This window comes from Tympanuchus pallidicinctus, unplaced genomic scaffold (genome assembly GCF_026119805.1).
Source record: "Tympanuchus pallidicinctus isolate F22 unplaced genomic scaffold, pur_lepc_1.0 scaffold8, whole genome shotgun sequence".
Lineage (NCBI taxonomy): Eukaryota > Metazoa > Chordata > Aves > Galliformes > Phasianidae > Tympanuchus > Tympanuchus pallidicinctus.
Genome location: NW_026294802.1, coordinates 51,919,852 through 51,938,327, shown reverse-complemented (window position 1 = coordinate 51,938,327; position 18,476 = coordinate 51,919,852). Strand labels below are relative to the sequence as shown.

The 18,476-nt window shown below is 43.8% G+C and overlaps 1 protein-coding gene across 18 annotated transcripts in view; it reads right to left on the bottom strand.

The window, feature by feature from the left end:
* Window positions 1-82: 82 nt before the first annotated feature.
* The window catches only part of PRRC2B (proline rich coiled-coil 2B), a 47,741-nt gene continuing 29,347 nt past the window's right edge, over window positions 83-18,476 (bottom strand). For 5 of the 18 annotated variants that reach the window (XM_052667813.1, XM_052667819.1, XM_052667817.1 and 2 more), the window contains exons 17-32: window positions 17,356-17,555; window positions 16,350-16,495; window positions 15,734-15,875; window positions 14,627-14,709; window positions 13,738-13,929; window positions 13,404-13,598; window positions 12,878-12,964; window positions 11,872-11,976; window positions 11,117-11,309; window positions 10,021-10,118; window positions 9,004-9,131; window positions 7,746-7,986; window positions 6,580-6,756; window positions 5,854-5,945; window positions 5,165-5,288; window positions 83-4,773 (exon numbers count right to left, since the gene is read on the bottom strand). In XM_052667813.1, the coding sequence (XP_052523773.1) occupies window positions 4,633-4,773; window positions 5,165-5,288; window positions 5,854-5,945; window positions 6,580-6,756; window positions 7,746-7,986; window positions 9,004-9,131; window positions 10,021-10,118; window positions 11,117-11,309; window positions 11,872-11,976; window positions 12,878-12,964; window positions 13,404-13,598; window positions 13,738-13,929; window positions 14,627-14,709; window positions 15,734-15,875; window positions 16,350-16,495; window positions 17,356-17,555 (2,344 nt within the window). In that variant the 3' untranslated portion in view covers window positions 83-4,632. Of the gene's footprint in view, window positions 4,774-5,164; window positions 5,289-5,853; window positions 5,946-6,246; window positions 6,339-6,579; window positions 6,757-7,745; window positions 7,987-9,003; window positions 9,132-10,020; window positions 10,119-11,116; window positions 11,310-11,871; window positions 11,977-12,877; window positions 12,965-13,403; window positions 13,599-13,737; window positions 13,930-14,626; window positions 14,710-15,733; window positions 15,876-16,349; window positions 16,496-17,355; window positions 17,556-18,476 lie in introns of those variants that run through there. The other 13 variants (XM_052667818.1, XM_052667820.1, XM_052667823.1 and 10 more) reach the window with 9 other exon arrangements.

Here is an 18,476-nt window from a genome sequence, read left to right as displayed (position 1 = left end):
CTGCTACAACGCCACCGCTCCTCCCGCCGTCCCCTCAGTCCGCCTTTACAACCCACCAAAGAACCAAACAGTTCTGAGAAACTTTGAGAAAAGCATAATCTGCTTTATTTTTTATTTTTTTTTTTATTTAAATAAGGAGAATTCTTTCATATGGAAAGAGCTAATACAATCACATATTTGAAAGGAGAAACAATAGGTACTGAAATGAGGAAAAAGGGCAATAAAGAGTGTGCCGCAACTGGCCTGGTGATGCCGTGATTCGAGTTCCGGTCCAAGTAAAAGTTTCCAAAAAATATTAACAGGTTGCACGTTACACAATTATCCATCGTCTGCCCTTTCAAATATCTGGTCTACATGGAAAGACAAAGAAAGGAAAGGCCAAAAAAATGTACTATACAGGTGATGAGATTAGCAGGAAACAAAAGTACTACACAAGCGATGAGGTTAAAAGCTCGGAGGAGTGCAATATCCCCTTGAGAAACAACAAATGCGATCCACAGAGAGCCAGAAGGGGGGTTCCAGCCTTGAGACATGCCAAGGGTGAGCGCCTCGCTGCTGAGGCCGTCCTGAACCCCAGCAGGCGCCTGCAGCCATGAGCAACGTCCAGGGGTCTTTTGGGGAAAGAAGAAAAACTTCAACCCAACCACCTGCTGCTGTCTCTTCACAGCCAGCACCCTGCTTCAGCTCGTGCCTGCTGGGCTGCCCAGCTATCCCGATGCCTGCTGTAAGGTGATCTTTGTTTACAGGTGCATCTTTCTTATAAATAAACTGGGCTGCTGCTGGACACTGAAAATAACCCACATGGCAAGGATTAATCTATGCCTAGCTAAGATAGAAGGGAAACAGGTCAGCAAAATGCAACCAAACGAGATCTTAGCATGCAGTGAACATAGTTGCCTGCCAGAATGTGAGACATAGCAAAAAAAGCTAATCTCATTGTTTTAATATATATCCATAAACACACAGGAACCACAGGGCAGCATGTAGCTTTGCAGCATTCTTGTAAGGAAACTGTTAAATGCATCCCCATGAACACACACACGTGGAGTTCAATGGGCTGCAACACACTGAGTGGCTGACTACTGTATAGCTGTCATGTGGCAGAGCCAAGAGTGAATTAGGAAAGATAATAATAGCTGCTTCCACCCGTCATTTGAAAATACACTGGAACATTACTTTTTCCCCCTCACCTTTATTATTGTTTTTCACTGCGGGCTAAAAGCAAGCTGAGCTGGAAAGGAAAGCAGCACGACATGCAGCTGGCTAGGCTGTGAATCACTGTGTGCAGAACTGTTTACACATGATTTAGACCTTCAGCTGTACAAAAAGCAGCAAAGTCAGCCTCCGAATACTTCTGCCTCACCCGTTTTTGCTGAAAATGCAGATCCCACCTCTCCCTTCCACTGCACATTGCATCTGTCCAGCAGGAGCCTACTGTGTATAGCAGAATTCCAGTCAAAATGAAAGCATCTTGCAAAGAAATAAATCATTAGGGCATTACCCTTCAGCAGTGGAGACAGTAAACTGAAGTATCCCCTTAAAAACATCAGCATTAAACGCTGCCATTCTCTACTTCCCAAGCTGAATTGTTATCAGCAAACCCTGGCATTTCTGCACCTTGAGAATCAGAGACCTTCCCTGTGACTCCAGAGCACTGCTTACTAACATCAGTAACCTCGTGCTAGCTTTAAACAAACAAAGATACATGCCGGAGAAACAGGATATTGCACCTTAGAAATCTGGGCTCTGTAACTGCGTTCCATCACACAGAATTCCGTTAAGTGGAAGAGTGCCTCGCCAACTGCAGCTGACAGTCACACAAAGGAGAGGAATGGAATGAAGCTCACATGCATTTCTTGGCCTTTCCTACACAGAATAATTCAGACATAATATATAAATAGAGCAGTGAAACAATTACTTTTTCACCTAGACCTACAACATCAAATATGTATAAATAAATTCTAGTGTTTTATTCTGTTGGGGGGAGGATGGGAGAGGTTAAGAGAGAAAGAAGGGTGACCTTTTTCAACAGGAAGTGTTGTAGTTCTGATGGCATTTACACCAGAGGGACTGCAGTATCTTGCGTTTAGCAATAACCCAATTTCTCCAACACATTTGACCATTTGAGAGTCATAAAGGTAGGAGGAAAGAGGTCGGTTCTTCGTAAAGCTTAAGTAGTGTTGTTAGGATAGGAAAGATGTGAGAAGAAGGGAGCCTGGGTTGAGTATCTTTAACCACTACAGTTAGGTTCTGGGCTGACATCAGTAGGGCCAGCTGGGCAGGAGGATAAAAAACAAAAAAGACAATTCTGTTGTTCATGATATTCCACAGAAGAAAATAAAAAGTGCAGCGGGATGACTTTCTGGTGGAAAATCTTTGGAAAATGTTGGGAGCAGGACTAACAGATGAGGAAGCAGGTCTGGGAATTGTCTGAAGCCTGGGGAAGTATTTGTCACAATCTCAAACCCTGTACCTTAAAGGAGGATGCTAGAGATGCTGGCACACTCTGCTCTGAAGTTTTTAAAAAAAAAGATCCATAAAACATGAGAAATAAAAGAGCTCTTACTTTTCTTAGAAGTACCATCCTACCCCCTTCCCTTCACGTTCTCTGCCACAGTCAATGGGGAAACCTATGGAAAGGGCACATTACTATGTCTAAGTTAGATTAGGTTTCTAAGCTCTTTTTAAAGCTACTGTATAAAATTCTTATTTATACCTAGCTTAAAATTTCAAATGCATCCCTAGAAAGTTATGAAGGGTATTTCCCATAAAGGGGGGAAAAAAAAAAGCACACAAACAAGAACACCTTCCAGATCCCTTCCCAAATACATTCTTTGTTCAAAATATCTTCTTTGGAACCACCAAGAAATGAGTTGCTGCCATGTAACAGATGCAGACAGCACAGCCAGTTAGCAAGCTATCATCTACCGTGGAAATGAAGTTCTTCTTTCCCTCACTTCAGAGTGACCAGCCTACTTTACATTTTCAAGGAGCTAAACAACACAAACCAGGTTAGCTGGAAGTAGCTGAGTTTACTTATGACTACTGTCAGCTTAAGGACTCCAAGCACTTTCAGGAACTTGCAAGTCCATTCTAAAATCTACATACGCACGCACACGCACACACACAAAAACAAACAACCAAAGAAAATAAAAACCCAACCCACTCCCACTGGGACCCTCCTTTCATTTACCATCAAATAAATACTGGTGAGAAAGTGTAAGGTTGCGACACAGTATACACACTATTACATCAAAACTAAAGAACCACTTGCTGTTCACCTGTGGAAGGAGATCGAAAGGATGATTCCAAACTGACTCTGAATCCATGCGCTTCCAATAGAAAAAAAAGGAGGTTCTAAGTGTGCTAAAAAGGCTGCCTTGCAGAGGAGCTCCCTTACTAATGTTTGTAAGCAAATATTACAAGAGGCCATGAGAGGAACAGAAAGACCTAGGGAAAAGGGAGAAGAACAAAGCTTAGGAGAGCAGCCCCAACGGATAAGCACAATATAGAACAAGTCTCAGGAGACAAGGAACTAAAGCAGCCAAAGTAGGGAGCATAAGAGAGCATCACAACTACAAAAAGTAGTCCAAACAAACTCGTTGGCTCTAGCCAACTCTTCTGACCCATGAGTGGTGAGGAGATTTCTCATAAGATTTTACATTTTGCAAGTCCATGATTTACATTTTGCTGCGTGTTTGGCAGTCACTAAAGAAATCTCAAACCTACAAAAAACGAACAAAAAACCCTAGATCCAGAGGAGCCTGCAACAGAAGTTTGGTGCGTTTTTCCTTAAAACGAAAATGCCACATTTTGGTGTGCACAAGGCACCCCAAAGCTACAATTAACGTGGTGCAACTTTCAAGATTAATGCACTGATCTACTACGTACTTTAGGACACATTTATTCTAATGCAAGCACTGCTTCTAGCTTAAAACAAAAATACTGAAAAATTCATGAACGCTGTAAGTGTACTGTGGTTGTTTGTTTTGCTTCTACTCAATCTGAAAGGCTAAATTGTCTGGGGAAAATATACCCAATCCAACTCAATTTAGAAGAGTATCGATTCTCAGCATTGCACAAAACTACATACAAAAATCAGGAGGAGTTCTGTCAGAACATCATTTTTTAGTCAATGGGACTTCTCTTCTGGAAGGAATGAGGAAAGCAGAAAGAAGGGGAAAAAAGTGAGAGAACATATAAAAGTTCTGCTATAAACAAGGATATAGCTTTTTTTTCTCTGTAAAAACCTCAGCTGCCTTTAAAATGAAAAACCTCTAAGTAACACCCTCTCCTTCAGTTGCCACTCTGCTGAGACAGAAGTAGGGAAGGAGAAGGATGGGCTTTGCCAAGTGAGCTATCACAGCTACCTGTGGATGGGGCATGGGGTGAAAAAAAAAAAAAAGAAAGGCTTAAGCCACTTAAAAGTCACATGGTTTGTTTCAAAGCAAGCAGGTCAATGTCATATCCACTGTTTCAAACTGCTTTGCTAGGAGAGAAGGACTGGGATGATGTCACTGTAGTCAGTCAGTGTGGGGCAGGCATAGGTCTGGTGAGATTTTCAGGAGATCCAGTGGGGTTCAGTCTCAGCTGTTGGGGCTGTCAGCCAGCAGCTGGGCATCAGCTGTGCTCCTAGGCCTTGCTTTCCTCCACTTTTACAGCCTGAGGTTTGATTGCTCCTGTGCGCACTGGTTTCATCTGGCTCGTGGAGGCTGTTTCTTGCAGCTTTACTGCTCCCAGGTTGGCTTTATTTTCATCCACCCGTTGCTTTGCCTTTTGACATACAGAAAAGGAAGCATTAGAAAAAACACCGGTGACCATCATTCATGCAAGACATCAAATTTGCTCCAAAATTCAGCTGTCTTCTCTGTTGTGGTACCCTTTGCTACCCTAAAACATCTCATGCAAAAGATCTCAAATACCCCCAAGAAAATTCAAAGCAAGCACCACAAGACATGCAATCCTCTAACCTTTCCTGACCTCTCATCACTGAGCATTACTCATGGGCTCAGTACAGCATCCACCCAGTCCACTCTCTTGTTTTCCCTGCAAGGAAAATAACTTCTACATATAGCTTAACTACACTGTCACCCTCTCAAGTACAAGGAACAAGGGTGATACTATAGAAGAGCAAACACCAGTGGGTGAGAGTACTGACACACACTACCTGTTGCACATAGTGTCCTTGCACAGAGCCCATACTAACTGCTGGTCCAGACGGCTTCCCATTTGGGCTGGCAGAGCTAGGCCTGGAAATCGAAGAGTCGACAACATTCATGGAGTAAATTCTACAACGGAACAAGAACCTTATTCATGTGTGAAAGAAAAAAAAAGAGCAGAAAGCAACAGTACACAGAGCGTGAGTCTGAACCCATGAACTTCCAAGCCCAAAAGAAAACACATGGATTGCTTAGAAGGAAAAGTATTGAAAAGCCTCAGAGAATCTCAGTGACCTGAAGGTTCTGAACGCTTGCATATTACTGCCTCATCTTGAGAAGATGAAACAGACCGTGCTGGAACTACAACATTTACTCAGTTATTCCAATTTTCTACCTAAATGAGAAACACACAAAAAACAGAATTCCTATTTGCCTTTATGATGCTGAACACAAATAACTTCACACAATTCCCACAATCACCAAGGACCACATCAGAGACACACTGGTCCCCAACCCAGAATGAAAGCCATTAACATTTTGATGTAAATATTTGTACTATACTAAGTGTATTTTACACATGAATACCCAAGAGGCTCTTACACAGGGATCATGTATACGTACCATATCACTGCAAATGGGGAACACTACTTCTTCCTCATTCTGACTACAGAGGCCAAATTTTGTAAGTATTTACCTGTATGCATGTGGTGATGGCACAGACCCTCCGGAGGACATGTTCTGTTTACCATCAGAAAAATGAAAGCCTTTCATTTCCATTTGGGAGGACTGCAGAGGAAAACGAGCAAGAGAATGTATCATTTCTGCTTCCAGAGGAAGTCCATTACTTCATATGAACACTTAAACTGAACTTCTGCCCTTCTACCCATGTGCCCATTAAAAGAAGAAACACTTGTCAGATTAAGAAAACCAGGGTTTAAAGCAAAAAGATCTGCTTGTGTTAAACTAACAAGCCAGTAGCACAAGCAAATACTAAACCTGCAAGTTAACTGCTGTACTCTCTCAACCCTAGAATAGACAAACTTATGATACAAATCCATCAAACCAGACATGACATTAATATACCTACTCAACTGGACAAGCTTCACAACAGTGTGAAATATCTGGGCAGTATTCCAACTGTGTCTGGAGCTCACCACCCCTCAAGCACTCTGGGGAAACCTGTGTAAACACGTAATAAAACTGGAGACTCCAAACTGGATCAAGGCAGGACACGGCTCCTCGGAAACAGAATGATGACCAGCAGTAAAACTTGAAACACTGCTGGCTTGTGCTTTGGAGATAAGAAAAGGGCTCTTTCATTTTAACACCAGTAATTGCCTTTGACATTTAAGGATCCCCAAGAAGCTAGTCTCTCCATTAACAAGCAAGATCAAGGAGGAAAACTTCAGTTAATCCTCACCTCCCTGCTGGCAGCAAGAACTGAAGGCTGTGATCCAGGAGGAAGAATTCTTCGGGGAGCTCCTACAGACAGGTTCTGCCCCTGAGGAAGCTGGATGGATTGTGGCAGAATCAGGGGCTGCTGGCCAGAGCCATAGCGAGGCAGCGGAAGCTGGGAGCCAGGCACAGGCATCGTTAGCTGTGTGATGAGGACATGCAGTTAATTAAAGGCAGCAGCTTTAAATTTACTGTGTTGGGTTGAGATGCTCTCTCCTAATATCCTGAAGCACAGTATTGCTGCAAAGAATCTCAAAAATAGTGCAGTCTGGCACAGGGTAAATGCAAATTAATGTATCAGAGGAAAATTCACACTGAAAAGCATGTGCTGGTAGCATTGCTGACACCCTGCCAGCTGGGTTTTCAACACAGCACCAGTTTAACATAACTGCACTTTCCCCCTTGCATGGAACCTTCATCCAGTTTTTCAATCTTCCTCCTCGTCTCTGCACGTGTGATTTTTCTCTTGATCCAACAGCAGTGTCAGACAGCTCTGACAGCATCACACACTCTGTTTGCAGCTTTAATACCCAAGCCACAAAGTCTGTTCTACTTTCATGCCAAAGCACTGCCAGAGAAAGCAATGGTTCTCTATTTTCTGCAATGAATTTCAAACTGATTATGGTAATAATTAAAGAGTACTTACAAGAAGCAGCTCATGACTCAACTACCTCCTGTTTGTTCTGATTTATCTGGCAGTACTCACAACTGCTGGATTTGGGAGCTACCATGACCTCACTTTGGGATAAAAATAATAAAAATCTAAGCCTGAATTTACTCTGTTGGCTCTTGGAAGCAGTACTTCTAGGACATTTATCACATCAGAGCCTTCTACCTGGGAAGCACTGCAAGGTTCATTCTGCACAAAATGTCTGTCTGGAGGGTGAGGACATCCCTCAATGTAAAAGGTCATTGCAGTAGGGACATACAAGCAATTAGTAAGAATCTCATTAAATACGGTGTTACATTTTTGAAGCAACAACTCACAAAGAGTCTCATGGAAAAATCTTTTACCTCTTTACAATGAGCTTAGCTCACACAAACATGATTTAACACAACTATCAGTCTCAACCCAATCTCAGAAACAAGTGATACTTCACACAAGAGTGCCTTGCAAGCCCTGCTCCTAACCTGGGTAAGCTGGGAGTCCATCATCTGGGAGGCTCCCATACCAGCTGCTTGGTTTATCTGGCCTTCATAAACCAGCGCCTGGCTTCCATTCAAGGGCTGATAGGGAGATCCAGACTGGGTTTTCACCACCTCCAAGGGCTGCATGCCTGGGAAGGCGGAATACGGAGGCTTTAGAGCAGTGCCTCCTGTCAGGACCATGGTGCTGGGCTGAGATAGACTGGGGTGCATATACACCTGAGACCTGGAGAAGAAGAAAGAGCTTAAGTTACATAGGAAACCTTTGCAGACTGCACACACAATGCCTATCAAAAGGTATCTGGCTTCTGATCAGCAAGCAGCTCTCAGCAATTCGGTCCTTGTGTTGCAGAAGCCTACAACAAAATGACAGCGTGTCTCACCCAAAGTTTGTATTAATACTCTGCACAATGCCCTCTGGATTAATAGAAAAGGGAGGACTCAATTTACCAGAAGTCTGTTTTGCAAAGCAGAAATAATTAATTAAAGATTCAAGCAGCTCCAGTGCTAACAATTTTATTTTTTTTCAAACTTCATGTCTAGATTTTTGAGGTCTGGAAGAACCATCCTGGTCACCTGCCCTCATTTAATGCAAAAAAACCCCCAGTAAACAGAGTAGAGAACATGTTAATCCCATAGCCACCCCAACTCTGAAGTGGACGTCTCATTCCTTCAATTCAAGTAAGCAGCTCTTGTGGCCAAATACTCTCACTATTCCACTTACATCAATTTTTAAGTTGAATCTTACTATTTTTTCCAATAAAGAGCAGGCATGTATTCTGTTCTTGCCATGTAGCTTTTATCTAATGACAATGTTATTTGATTTCCCCATGCAGCTACTCAGTTCTGATCAAACCAACTCTTAAGCCTTCTCCCCAGAAAGAAGCCAAATCCAGTAAGCTGTGGCTCTGAGTTTCTCATTAAGAAATTTGCTTTTCACCCCACAAACCTCCACCTTCTGCATACTTCCCAAGATACATCATATCCCTTGAGAATGCAGGCACTGCAACTGAATTTTTCGAGGACAGACTTTGCCACTGTTATAGAAGCAGCACACTATAAAAGCCTCATGTACCCTAATATGTTTGCTCTCCACCTTTATGCTCTCCAACACTGTTATCAAAGGAAAGAAACAGGATATCAGAGAGGGAAGAGATGAGTACAGAATATCTCATCAGTCAGCTTCACCCAGAGCAACGAAAGGTTAAGGCCACAAGGAAATGAAAAATTGCAAAGTAGTTACCTGAAGGGCTGTATGGAGCTGTACATCTCCTGGGATTGAGAAACAGGTAGACCACCCCTCAGGCCAAGCTGAGCTTGGGCCTGCAAGGATGTGTGGAGGGAAATGGGAATCTGTTGAGCAGCAGCCGCCTATGGAAGAAATTGAAATGACTGAGAGGTGCAACAGCAACCAAAAGCTCTCCCAGGCTATTAAAAAGCCATCAGTTTCCTCAACAAGGTAATGTGCCACGACAGTGACCTACACTGCAGCTTTGCACAGCCCCTCCTACAACAGAGAAGCACACCGACAGGGAAAGAGACTGCACAGGCACCTGAGAGAAGAATGTTCCCAGAGGCACCTGATGGATACATTAGGGGACTCCACACACAGATTAGGCCTTTTATCAACACCAATAATCCAAGTTTGCATTTACCTGCACTCCTATCCTGAGGAGGCTGGCTCTCCTCAACCCTATCAACACCCTATTTGCTCAGTCTAATGAAATGTGCCATCAATATTGATTGGCTGTAGAATGTACTGCAAGTCACAGACATATCCTGAGTTGGAAAGGACCCACAAGGATCACTGAGTCCAACTCCTGGCTCCACACAGGACTACCTAAAAAACAAACAACATGCCTGAGCATCTTGTCCAAACGCTTCTGAAGCTCTGTGCTTTGACCATGGGCCTGGGGAGCCTGTTCAGGGCCCAAATACCCTCCTAGTGAAGGATCTCTTCCTAATACCCCATCTGAACTTCCCTGATACCTGATTTGTGTCATTCTGTTCCATTACTGGTCACCTCACCTCATGCAGATTTCTCTCCATACATTTCACTTAAACCCAATCTTTTTAAAATAAAAATAAATAAATTATCTCTTCATAATTTCACTAACCTCTAACACCCTACTGGGAAGCAGCATTCAAGGAACTTTCATACCTAAGGTCCCTTGGACCATCAGAGAGATAAACGTGGTTTCTTACACATCACCCTGAAGACCGCTTGAAAAACCATCAGCTAATTACATGCCTCCCTTACTTGTTGGTAGCTCTGCTGCTGAGGTATTGTCTGAGGAACCAGGCGAGGCTGACTTGCAAACACGTGGCCATCCAGATACAGGGGTGGAATATGGTTACCTAAATATCAGAGAAGAGAGGGTGTAATTCGAGGTACAGGCACAGCACCCTATAGAGACCCGCCAGCCCATCAAGACTAACAGCTCAGGAGCTCCAAATCCTTCCTATATGCCAGAAACCTGCTTTGCAATCACCTCAGGTTTACTGTTAGGAGGGATAGAAAGGGCAGACAGGATATCTGAGACCTTCACATAAGCAGTCGAAGTGGCACCAAAAGGAACGCAGGACGCCACTCCTGTGCCTGCATATCTGAACATGGGATATTCAAGCAAAACGAGGGGAGAATTCGTCACGGTGGAAGGGGGGGAAATACATGACCTAACTTGAAAATAATGTGTTTTCTTAACAAATCAGCTACAGCGGCTGACTCATCACCCATTCCTGAACTGAGAAATGAGACTCGCTGCATGCAGGAGAGGTCGTTTGGGAATCAGACTCCAGGTACATTTCTTTTTTCCATTCCAGGCACTCTCTTGTTAACTATACATATCACTGAACTTCACTGTGTTTAAGTTTGCCCTCCATAATTCAAGGATAGCAACACCTTCTCACCTACCAGACTTATGCAAACTTTTGAACATATTTTTTTGTTACGTACAAGGAGCAGGACGTGCTCAGAACATGCGACGTACACAGAAGTTACAAACAGCAAAATGAGCAGAATGGTTGATGCTGATACTGGGATTATTGTCTCAGCCACAGGTTTTTTTTTCCTTCCCTTCTATTCGACTGAGTACACAGTGAAGGGCAAGATCTACTGACACATAAAGAAGAGCCTCTACTCAGTTACAGCTAAGTCCAAAAGGAAGGTCAGCCTCATGCTAAAATTACACTGGTAACACTCAAGAAACAGTCCCTCTTTCCTGAGCTCTCCTTACAGATCTGTTAAATGCCAACCAGTCTTTCAATTTACATGGATGCTCTTCTCCACCAGAATCCATGGAGGATTCAGATATCAACCAGACAATGCAAATACTGCTGCCACAGTTTGCAGATACCTGGAATAGATGCAGAAGGTGCTACGGACGCCACAGGCATAGGAGGCATAGAAACTCCACCAAAAGAGCTGTAGCTGACACCGTTGGAAGCTCCAACACTGGAAGGAGGCTGGATGCCTGAGCCTGCACCTCCTGGAGAGTTCTGTTCTGGTAAACTAGGAGAGTTTTCCCAAGCCTTACGAGCAGACTCCATCTACGGAAACGAAGGGCGACAACTGCAGACAATTCAGACGTGGAGGGTAATACTGAGGTCTAGAGCTGCTCATCTGTAAACTGTTAGTTCCATCTAAATCCACTCTAGTCAGAGCAGAAAGCTAATAACGGCTTCATATCCGTTCCCAGTGGGTATGCATCCCTCACAAACACTCATCCCTCTGGGTATCTGACAAGTTGTTCTGAGGGTGGCAAGTTGGGGCGTTTCTTTTCTGTTGGCTTTTTTGGTTGTCGCTTTTAAACATCAGGTGTCTAAGATCACTGATGAGTCACCTTACCCAGTTATTGAGACAGTCACTAGTCAGAAAGCTCTGCCACACATTTATGTTTTACAATTAACGAGGACTTCAGCATCCAGGACTGTTGGAATTCATCCCTTTCAATCCACAATAAATAGCAAATATACTTAACTTTTACAGGAAATAATTAAAGATTTAGCAGTGTCTAAAAGAACAGAGAGAAAGACCACTCCACCCTCACTGTTCTGGTCAAGCAGACAAGGTACCCACTTTGAGGACAAGCACGTTTGCCAGCTTACTTACCTTAAGAGTAAGCTCTGCAGTGGGGAAGGACATCGGGTTCAGGCCAATGCACCTCTGAAGGTGATGATCTCTTCGCAGAATAGGAATGGACTGCGTTAACCCTGCCTGAGGGGAGATCGTGAATGGTGAATATTCAAGGAGAAAATCAAGAGGAACTACAGCCTCAGTGATAGCCGCAGTAACTACACCTCAAAGCATTCACGCCTCAGGAGTTAAGTACTACACTGAACCATTATCCACTCTGCTGATGCAATAAACAAACTTTGATTCTGTGCAACCATACTCTTTACATAGGGTTACATCAACGTCCATTTAAATATCAACTGGAGTCAGCAACAGAAATCTGCATAAGAAAAATATGCAATCTCACCTGAATTTCACACAATACTTGTTTCTGAAAGAGCATTTCTCAAAAGAAAGACCCCTTAAGACAAGTCTCAAAAATCCCAACCACCTACAAACTTGAAGACACTTCAAAAGCAGCCTTGTGAGTTTCTCACACTGCTTTTCACAGCTGAGTTACAAGCTGGGCTTTCAGTGTGCTCACTCTTGCACATATAATAAAATATACAGATGGCTGGAACAAGCTAGGAAACTTCTTGAAGGGCCTGGCTTCACAAAGGTAACAGTTCTGTGTCGTGGCAGATGAGATCTTCTGGGGAAGCTGCCAGTCTAGACCTAAAAACACCAGTATGCCCATCACATCCATTACCAGCACTCCTCTGTGTCTCAGGAGACTGGTCATCCCAGATCTGTAAAACCTCTTGGTTTTACGAAGGTCACTGAATGATAACACATTCGCTCTCTATCACTCCTGAGCCAGCGATGCTCATTTTACCAAGGTACCTCGAGGGCAACAGATTTCCATTATGGATCTTAGTCACGTGAGATGCCTGAACATTAAAGGTGAAGTCAACTGCAAAGAAACATGTTCTCTCTGACTGGCAGCATCTGAGATTTAACCAAGGAAAGGGTCAGATGATCAGAACAGAAACAAGATACTTACATTACTGGCCAAGGCATCCTGCAATTTGGTGACAGGGTTAGCTGCAGTGCCAGAAGCAGAACCCGGTGGCAAGCTGAAGTCAGAGTCCTGAAGAAGTGGAACATAAAACATTCAAATCCAGACCCAAGGGCCACCAGTTTGCTTCTCATGGTTAATGACTTTAGCCTGAATCATGACAGTAGAAACTAAAGACTTTCCTTTAGTAAGCCTCACTGGAAGACAACATGGAGATGCTTCTCAGCACTCAGCAGCAGGCAATCCCCAGAGGCACAAAGGCTTAGAAGGCCACCACTTTGTCTATCACATCTATCACCACCCCAACAGGTCCCTGGGACACTACTTACAAAAGCATATTATGCATTTGGCCAACACATCTTGAGTACCTGGTTTGTGTCAGTGAAATCTAAGGCAAATCCACAGTGTATACACTGGAAGCTTCCTCTAAACAATCCTGCTGCCTGAAACCACCTTTCACATCTCAACAAGCTCAAACCACCAAGAAGATAAAATTAAATGCAATCCTCACTTTAGGATTTACTCCAAATTCAATGGGTGGCACAGGAAGTACAGAATCCACGTGAATTTCCACCCCATTAACAGGGGGAATATTCCCTTCCAGCCGTTCCGTTCCCTCCGAACCCTTTCTGTTTTTCAGGGAGCGTTCGTTGCCGATTGGTCCAGGCTTGTGTTCCTTGTTCTGTCCTGAGCCTTGATCTGAATCCTTAACAGGAAAGCAGAGAGGCTGAGACAAAAAGACCAAATAACCCCATCTCAAGCCTTAAAAGTGCTATTAAGAACAAAAGAACCACTTCACAAGTTCTCTCACTATGTGCTCTGGCTTGGCTGCAAATCCAGATTACCTTTTTATCAGATTGCTTCTGCACTTGCTCCTTCTGGCAGTCAGGCTTTGGGTCCACCAGGCCAGCCCCATTCATCTCCTCTGGTTTGAGGGTGCCATATGGAGAACTGCGCTGAGAGGAGGTCGCGGAGGATTCCCGAGACTCCGCACTCAAGTCAATGCCACTATCCCCCTGGCTGCCTTTAAAACCCTGCTATGCAAAGCACGAAATGCGTTAAAGCCCCGGACTTTGACCCAAATCCACAAAGGAGGAAAAATATCCCAGAAAACAGCAAGACCACGTCCCCTTCTGAAACCACGTTCTTGGTTAACCACAGAGGAGTTGGTCTTGACCTGCAGCATTCCCCTGGCTACTGCTTTACTGCCACACAACCCTGAGACAGACTGACCAAGGCATTAATCCTACTGTGGCTTCAGAGTAAGGTGGAAGCAGCACACATGGCAAGTAGGCTAAGACTGCCAAACTTTCGTTTCTTGTGAACCAAACCAGACTTGAACTCTGGCCTCCACATGTGAAACATTCTGAAACTTCCTCTGCCATCCCTGCATTAAGACTACAGCTACACACTGCTCACAGCAATGGAGGCATAAAAAAAACCATTACCTACAGTATTTCACCTTCCTGGACAACAGAGATTGCTTCCAGTTAGGAGCACAACCCTGGAATACACCTATCAGACAGTTACTGCAGACTTAGACCCACATCTAACTCTAAGCAACACTTGGCCCTCTAAGTTAGAGCAGCATGAAGCTCAAATCAGAACTGCAGAGTTTAGAATTGCACAAGCAGAGCTGACATCACCAAGCACAGATGGAGCAATGAGAAGCAAAAGCCATCTATGTTAAAATCTGACACACACGATACCTGAAAGGCACAAGTTGCCACTTACCTCAGTGGAACTAGATTCAGTACCATTGAAGGCATTAACAGGCTTGCTCCAGGAATCACTTCCAGGAGATTGAACTGAAAGAGCTGGAAGAAAACGCAGGGGTAGAGTTCAGTAGAGTTCAGTTGCTTTAAACAGAACTGCGAGCACATCTTGTGCACTGTGCACACTGCACAATAAACATTTCATTTCTAGATTTATGAAAGGATATTTTCACTACCTCAAAAAGTTATTGCTCCCCTGTCAGCTGAGATGGGCAGAGAAGAAAGGCTGCAGAGAGTTGAGGACAGACAACAGAGGAAAGAGATTCTTCAGGAATGTGAGAACAATAGGAGAGAGAGGGTAACAAGGGAGGTGCTAGCTATTAAGTGCTAAAGGATAAGATAATAGCAAAATACGAAGGCAGATCAAGGCCAGCAAGTCTAGAAAATGCTAGGACCTTAATCTTACAAAAAGACCCACGAAACAGATCAGGAGACTGACACAGCCAGCAAGAGGAGATGGACAGCTTAATGGTACAGTTCTGAACAGATAAGAACAGGGAGGTGACTGCTCCTCTGTACTCAGTTCTGCTGAGGCTGCACCTCAAGTACTGTGTTCAGTTTTTGGCCTCACTACAAGACAGACATCAAGGCCCTGGAGCACCACCACAGAAGGGCAACACAGCTGGTGAGTGGTTTGGAGGACTCGTCTTACCAGGAATAGCAGTTGAGGAAACTGGGATTGTTTAGTTTGAAGGAGTCTCAGGGGAGACCTTACAGCTTTCTACAATTACCTGAAAGGAGGTTGTGGTGAGGTAAGGGTTGACCTGCTCCCATGTAACTAGCAATAGGACTAGAGGAATGATCTCAAGTTGCAGCAGGAGAGGCTCAGGCTGGATATGAGGAAGAATTTATTCTCAGAAAGAGTGGTCAGGCATGCTGGAATGGGCTGTAGTACCAAGGGATATTGTTTATGTTGGGGAAATATTGGTTGTAGATGGATGATTGGACAAGATGATATTGAAGGCCCACCCCATTTACATCATCAGAATGAAAGAAAGTTGTCTCCTCTTAAGCATGTACACCCTGCTTCTGTGAAACACTCCAAACCAAACACTCCCAAACTTACCTGGGCTGTTGCTCTCCCAGATTTCTGTGCCCAGGCTGTTTCCAGACACAGTTACATCTGTCTGCTCCAAGCACAAGCTGTTCTGCTTCTTAGCAAATCGAGGAGGAATGCGAGACTGAAGAACACGGGCCTTAGCTGGTGCCTGAGATAGAAAAAGCACAGGCTCTTAGACATGTCACTGAGCTGGATTAATAAAGCCTGTTCCTGGCAGGTTTAACCCAGGATTTCAAAGTGCCAATGCCACACAGAATCACAGTTGTAGGAGTTGGGACGGACCTCTAGAGATCATCAAATCCAACCATGAAATGCCCCTAACTCATCTAACAGTTGTGTTTCACAAGTGAAAACAATGCTATGACTCTTTTTTTCCCCAGTGTTAGGGAGAGCTGCGGCTCAAGCAAAGCAGGATTGTCAGTATATCACATTTGCTTTGTTTAATTCCTCCTCTTCACTCCATGAAGCCAGATCAGAAGTCAGAGCCTAACACAGAATAAATCCTACTTTGGACATCTGCGTATTTTTCTTACACTTACACAAATGCTTTCCAGGGCCTTATTCCTGTGACAACAGTTCAAAAAAGTATCAGTTCAATTTTTCCCTACTTCCTACTCCTTACCTGAGCAGCCTGCTCCTTCTTTCTTCTCTCCTCTTCCAGCAAACGACGTTGTTTTTTAGTAAGAACTTCAATGAAACCTTCACCCGCCATAGATCCCACTTCATTCTCTTCTGCTGTGTTTGATGCCCGATTATCAATGATGGTACCTAAACAAAGTGCATATGAGTTAAAAAAAAGAAGCCTATGCATATGAAGCTTTGTAATTGCTCTCATTTAGAGACAAACAAATAAGTAGCTTTAGTCAGCAGCACTGCAGCTAAGCTTTGAAAACTAAGCCACAGTCGTCTGTTGACATCAGCTAGTTGTGTTACCCTCCAAGACTTTGCTCTCCTTTGCCTCATGGTGAGCAAGCTCCAGCTGGGGCTGTTTGGAAACATGTTAAATCAGGTCACTTCAGGTGTATTATTAGTGGAAACAAATCTCACACCTCTCCTGGTCAAAGCAGGCACAAGTGCCTTTAGAAAACATCCATGAACTTTGGGTGTAAAGCTTCAGTTCCACTAACAGTAAAAAAGCTGAGTCACCAGCAAAGAGGACTGAGTGATTTTGTGTGGAGCCAGGAGTTGTATTCTATGGTCCTGTGGGCCCCTTCCAACTCAGAACATTCTCATACTATTAATGCCAGTATATTCAGAGCTACTTATTTCTTGCCTGCTTGCCAGAAGCTCAGAATCCAGATTCCCCACTTCAGATGCTCTTTTCCTTCCTTCTGTGAAAGGATTTTGGGGCTTGAAATGTAATATTGTAGATCAAAACACACAACAGCCTCATTTCTCTCTAGAACCAAACTTTCTGTGGCAGAAACATCTGCTGAGCCACATCTGACTGAAAGTTTGGGTTTAATTTTATTTGCCTTCCACGATGCCCCTACTTAGAAACTCTAGAATGTTCTTGTTCAAGCAAATCTAACTTGATATTTGAAGTTACAATGGGTTGAACTAGTCAGACTTGAAATAAGCCACAGTCTGTTACTGGTTAAAACAAAAGAGACAACACTACTACTCACTTCCATAATTCAGTTCAAATTGTGACAAAGTCTCTCCCTTTTCGCTTGCTCTCTGCACAGTGGACTTTGGCTCCTTCTCTGACTTTTTACCCGGCCCTTCAGCGCTCTCTGAGTTAGCAAGAGAGGCCCTATCCAGGCTGTAAATGGAGTGGCTGCTCCCACCACTGGTGTTGCCAAGGCCCCCTCCTTCTTCAGTAGATCTACAAGGTAAGAAGAGAAAGGAATCAGGTTTGTCCCCAGGAGATAAAAACTAGCAAGAAAAAAAAAACCACACAGGTTGTATTTTCCTTACCAGGTTTCCAATCACACCACATCCTTCCCCACTGTTTGCTCAACAGAAGATGACATTAATTCTGAGCATACAGTCCATTATAAGGACTATTGGGTAAGTGGGTTGGAAAGAGAACAAGACCTGAACTCATGAGTCAACCGACAGGCTGCCCCTGCAACAAAGCCACTATCCTAGCTTGTCCCTACAGGGAGGGCTTCGTGATTCTGAATCAGTGTCTCCTGCCCTCCTATGACACCAGCCTACTAGCTCTCCCTTGCTCTTCTTTGCAATTGGCACACATTTCCTCTCAAGTATAAAGCAGAGGAAGGGAGGCAGATGGAGGGAAGATGGCTATACTGAGCCCCCACAAAAAAAAAAAAAAAAAAAATCATTTTGCCCCACTTTCTTTCCCTGTTTCTGAAGAGCTCTTCAGAGATAGGTTACAAGACGATCACAAAGAACAAGTTGTCTATTTATCAGCATTTTAAGCTCAGCATGATGAAGCTTCACAAGAAGCTTTATGTCCTGCTCTTATTAAAGAACGTTAAAAAAGCAGCCAAAGAAGCTCAGAAGCAAGGTACAGCTAACTCAGCAACCTCTTCCTAGTGCTGGTGAATCATGAGATTCCTCACAAGACACCGTGGAGAAAATACTTAATCCTTAGTGTCAGAGTTATCTTACAGTACTCATAGAAGGAACTCCTCCCGTCATCTTAGAAACACACAGCACTGCCTTACCACTCAACACCAGACCCTGCTAAGGTCTAAGAAAATACTTGCTCAGGCAAATACAGACACAGTAAACTTGAGTAAGTAGGGTGGAAATCACCCACATTACACTGAAAGAGATA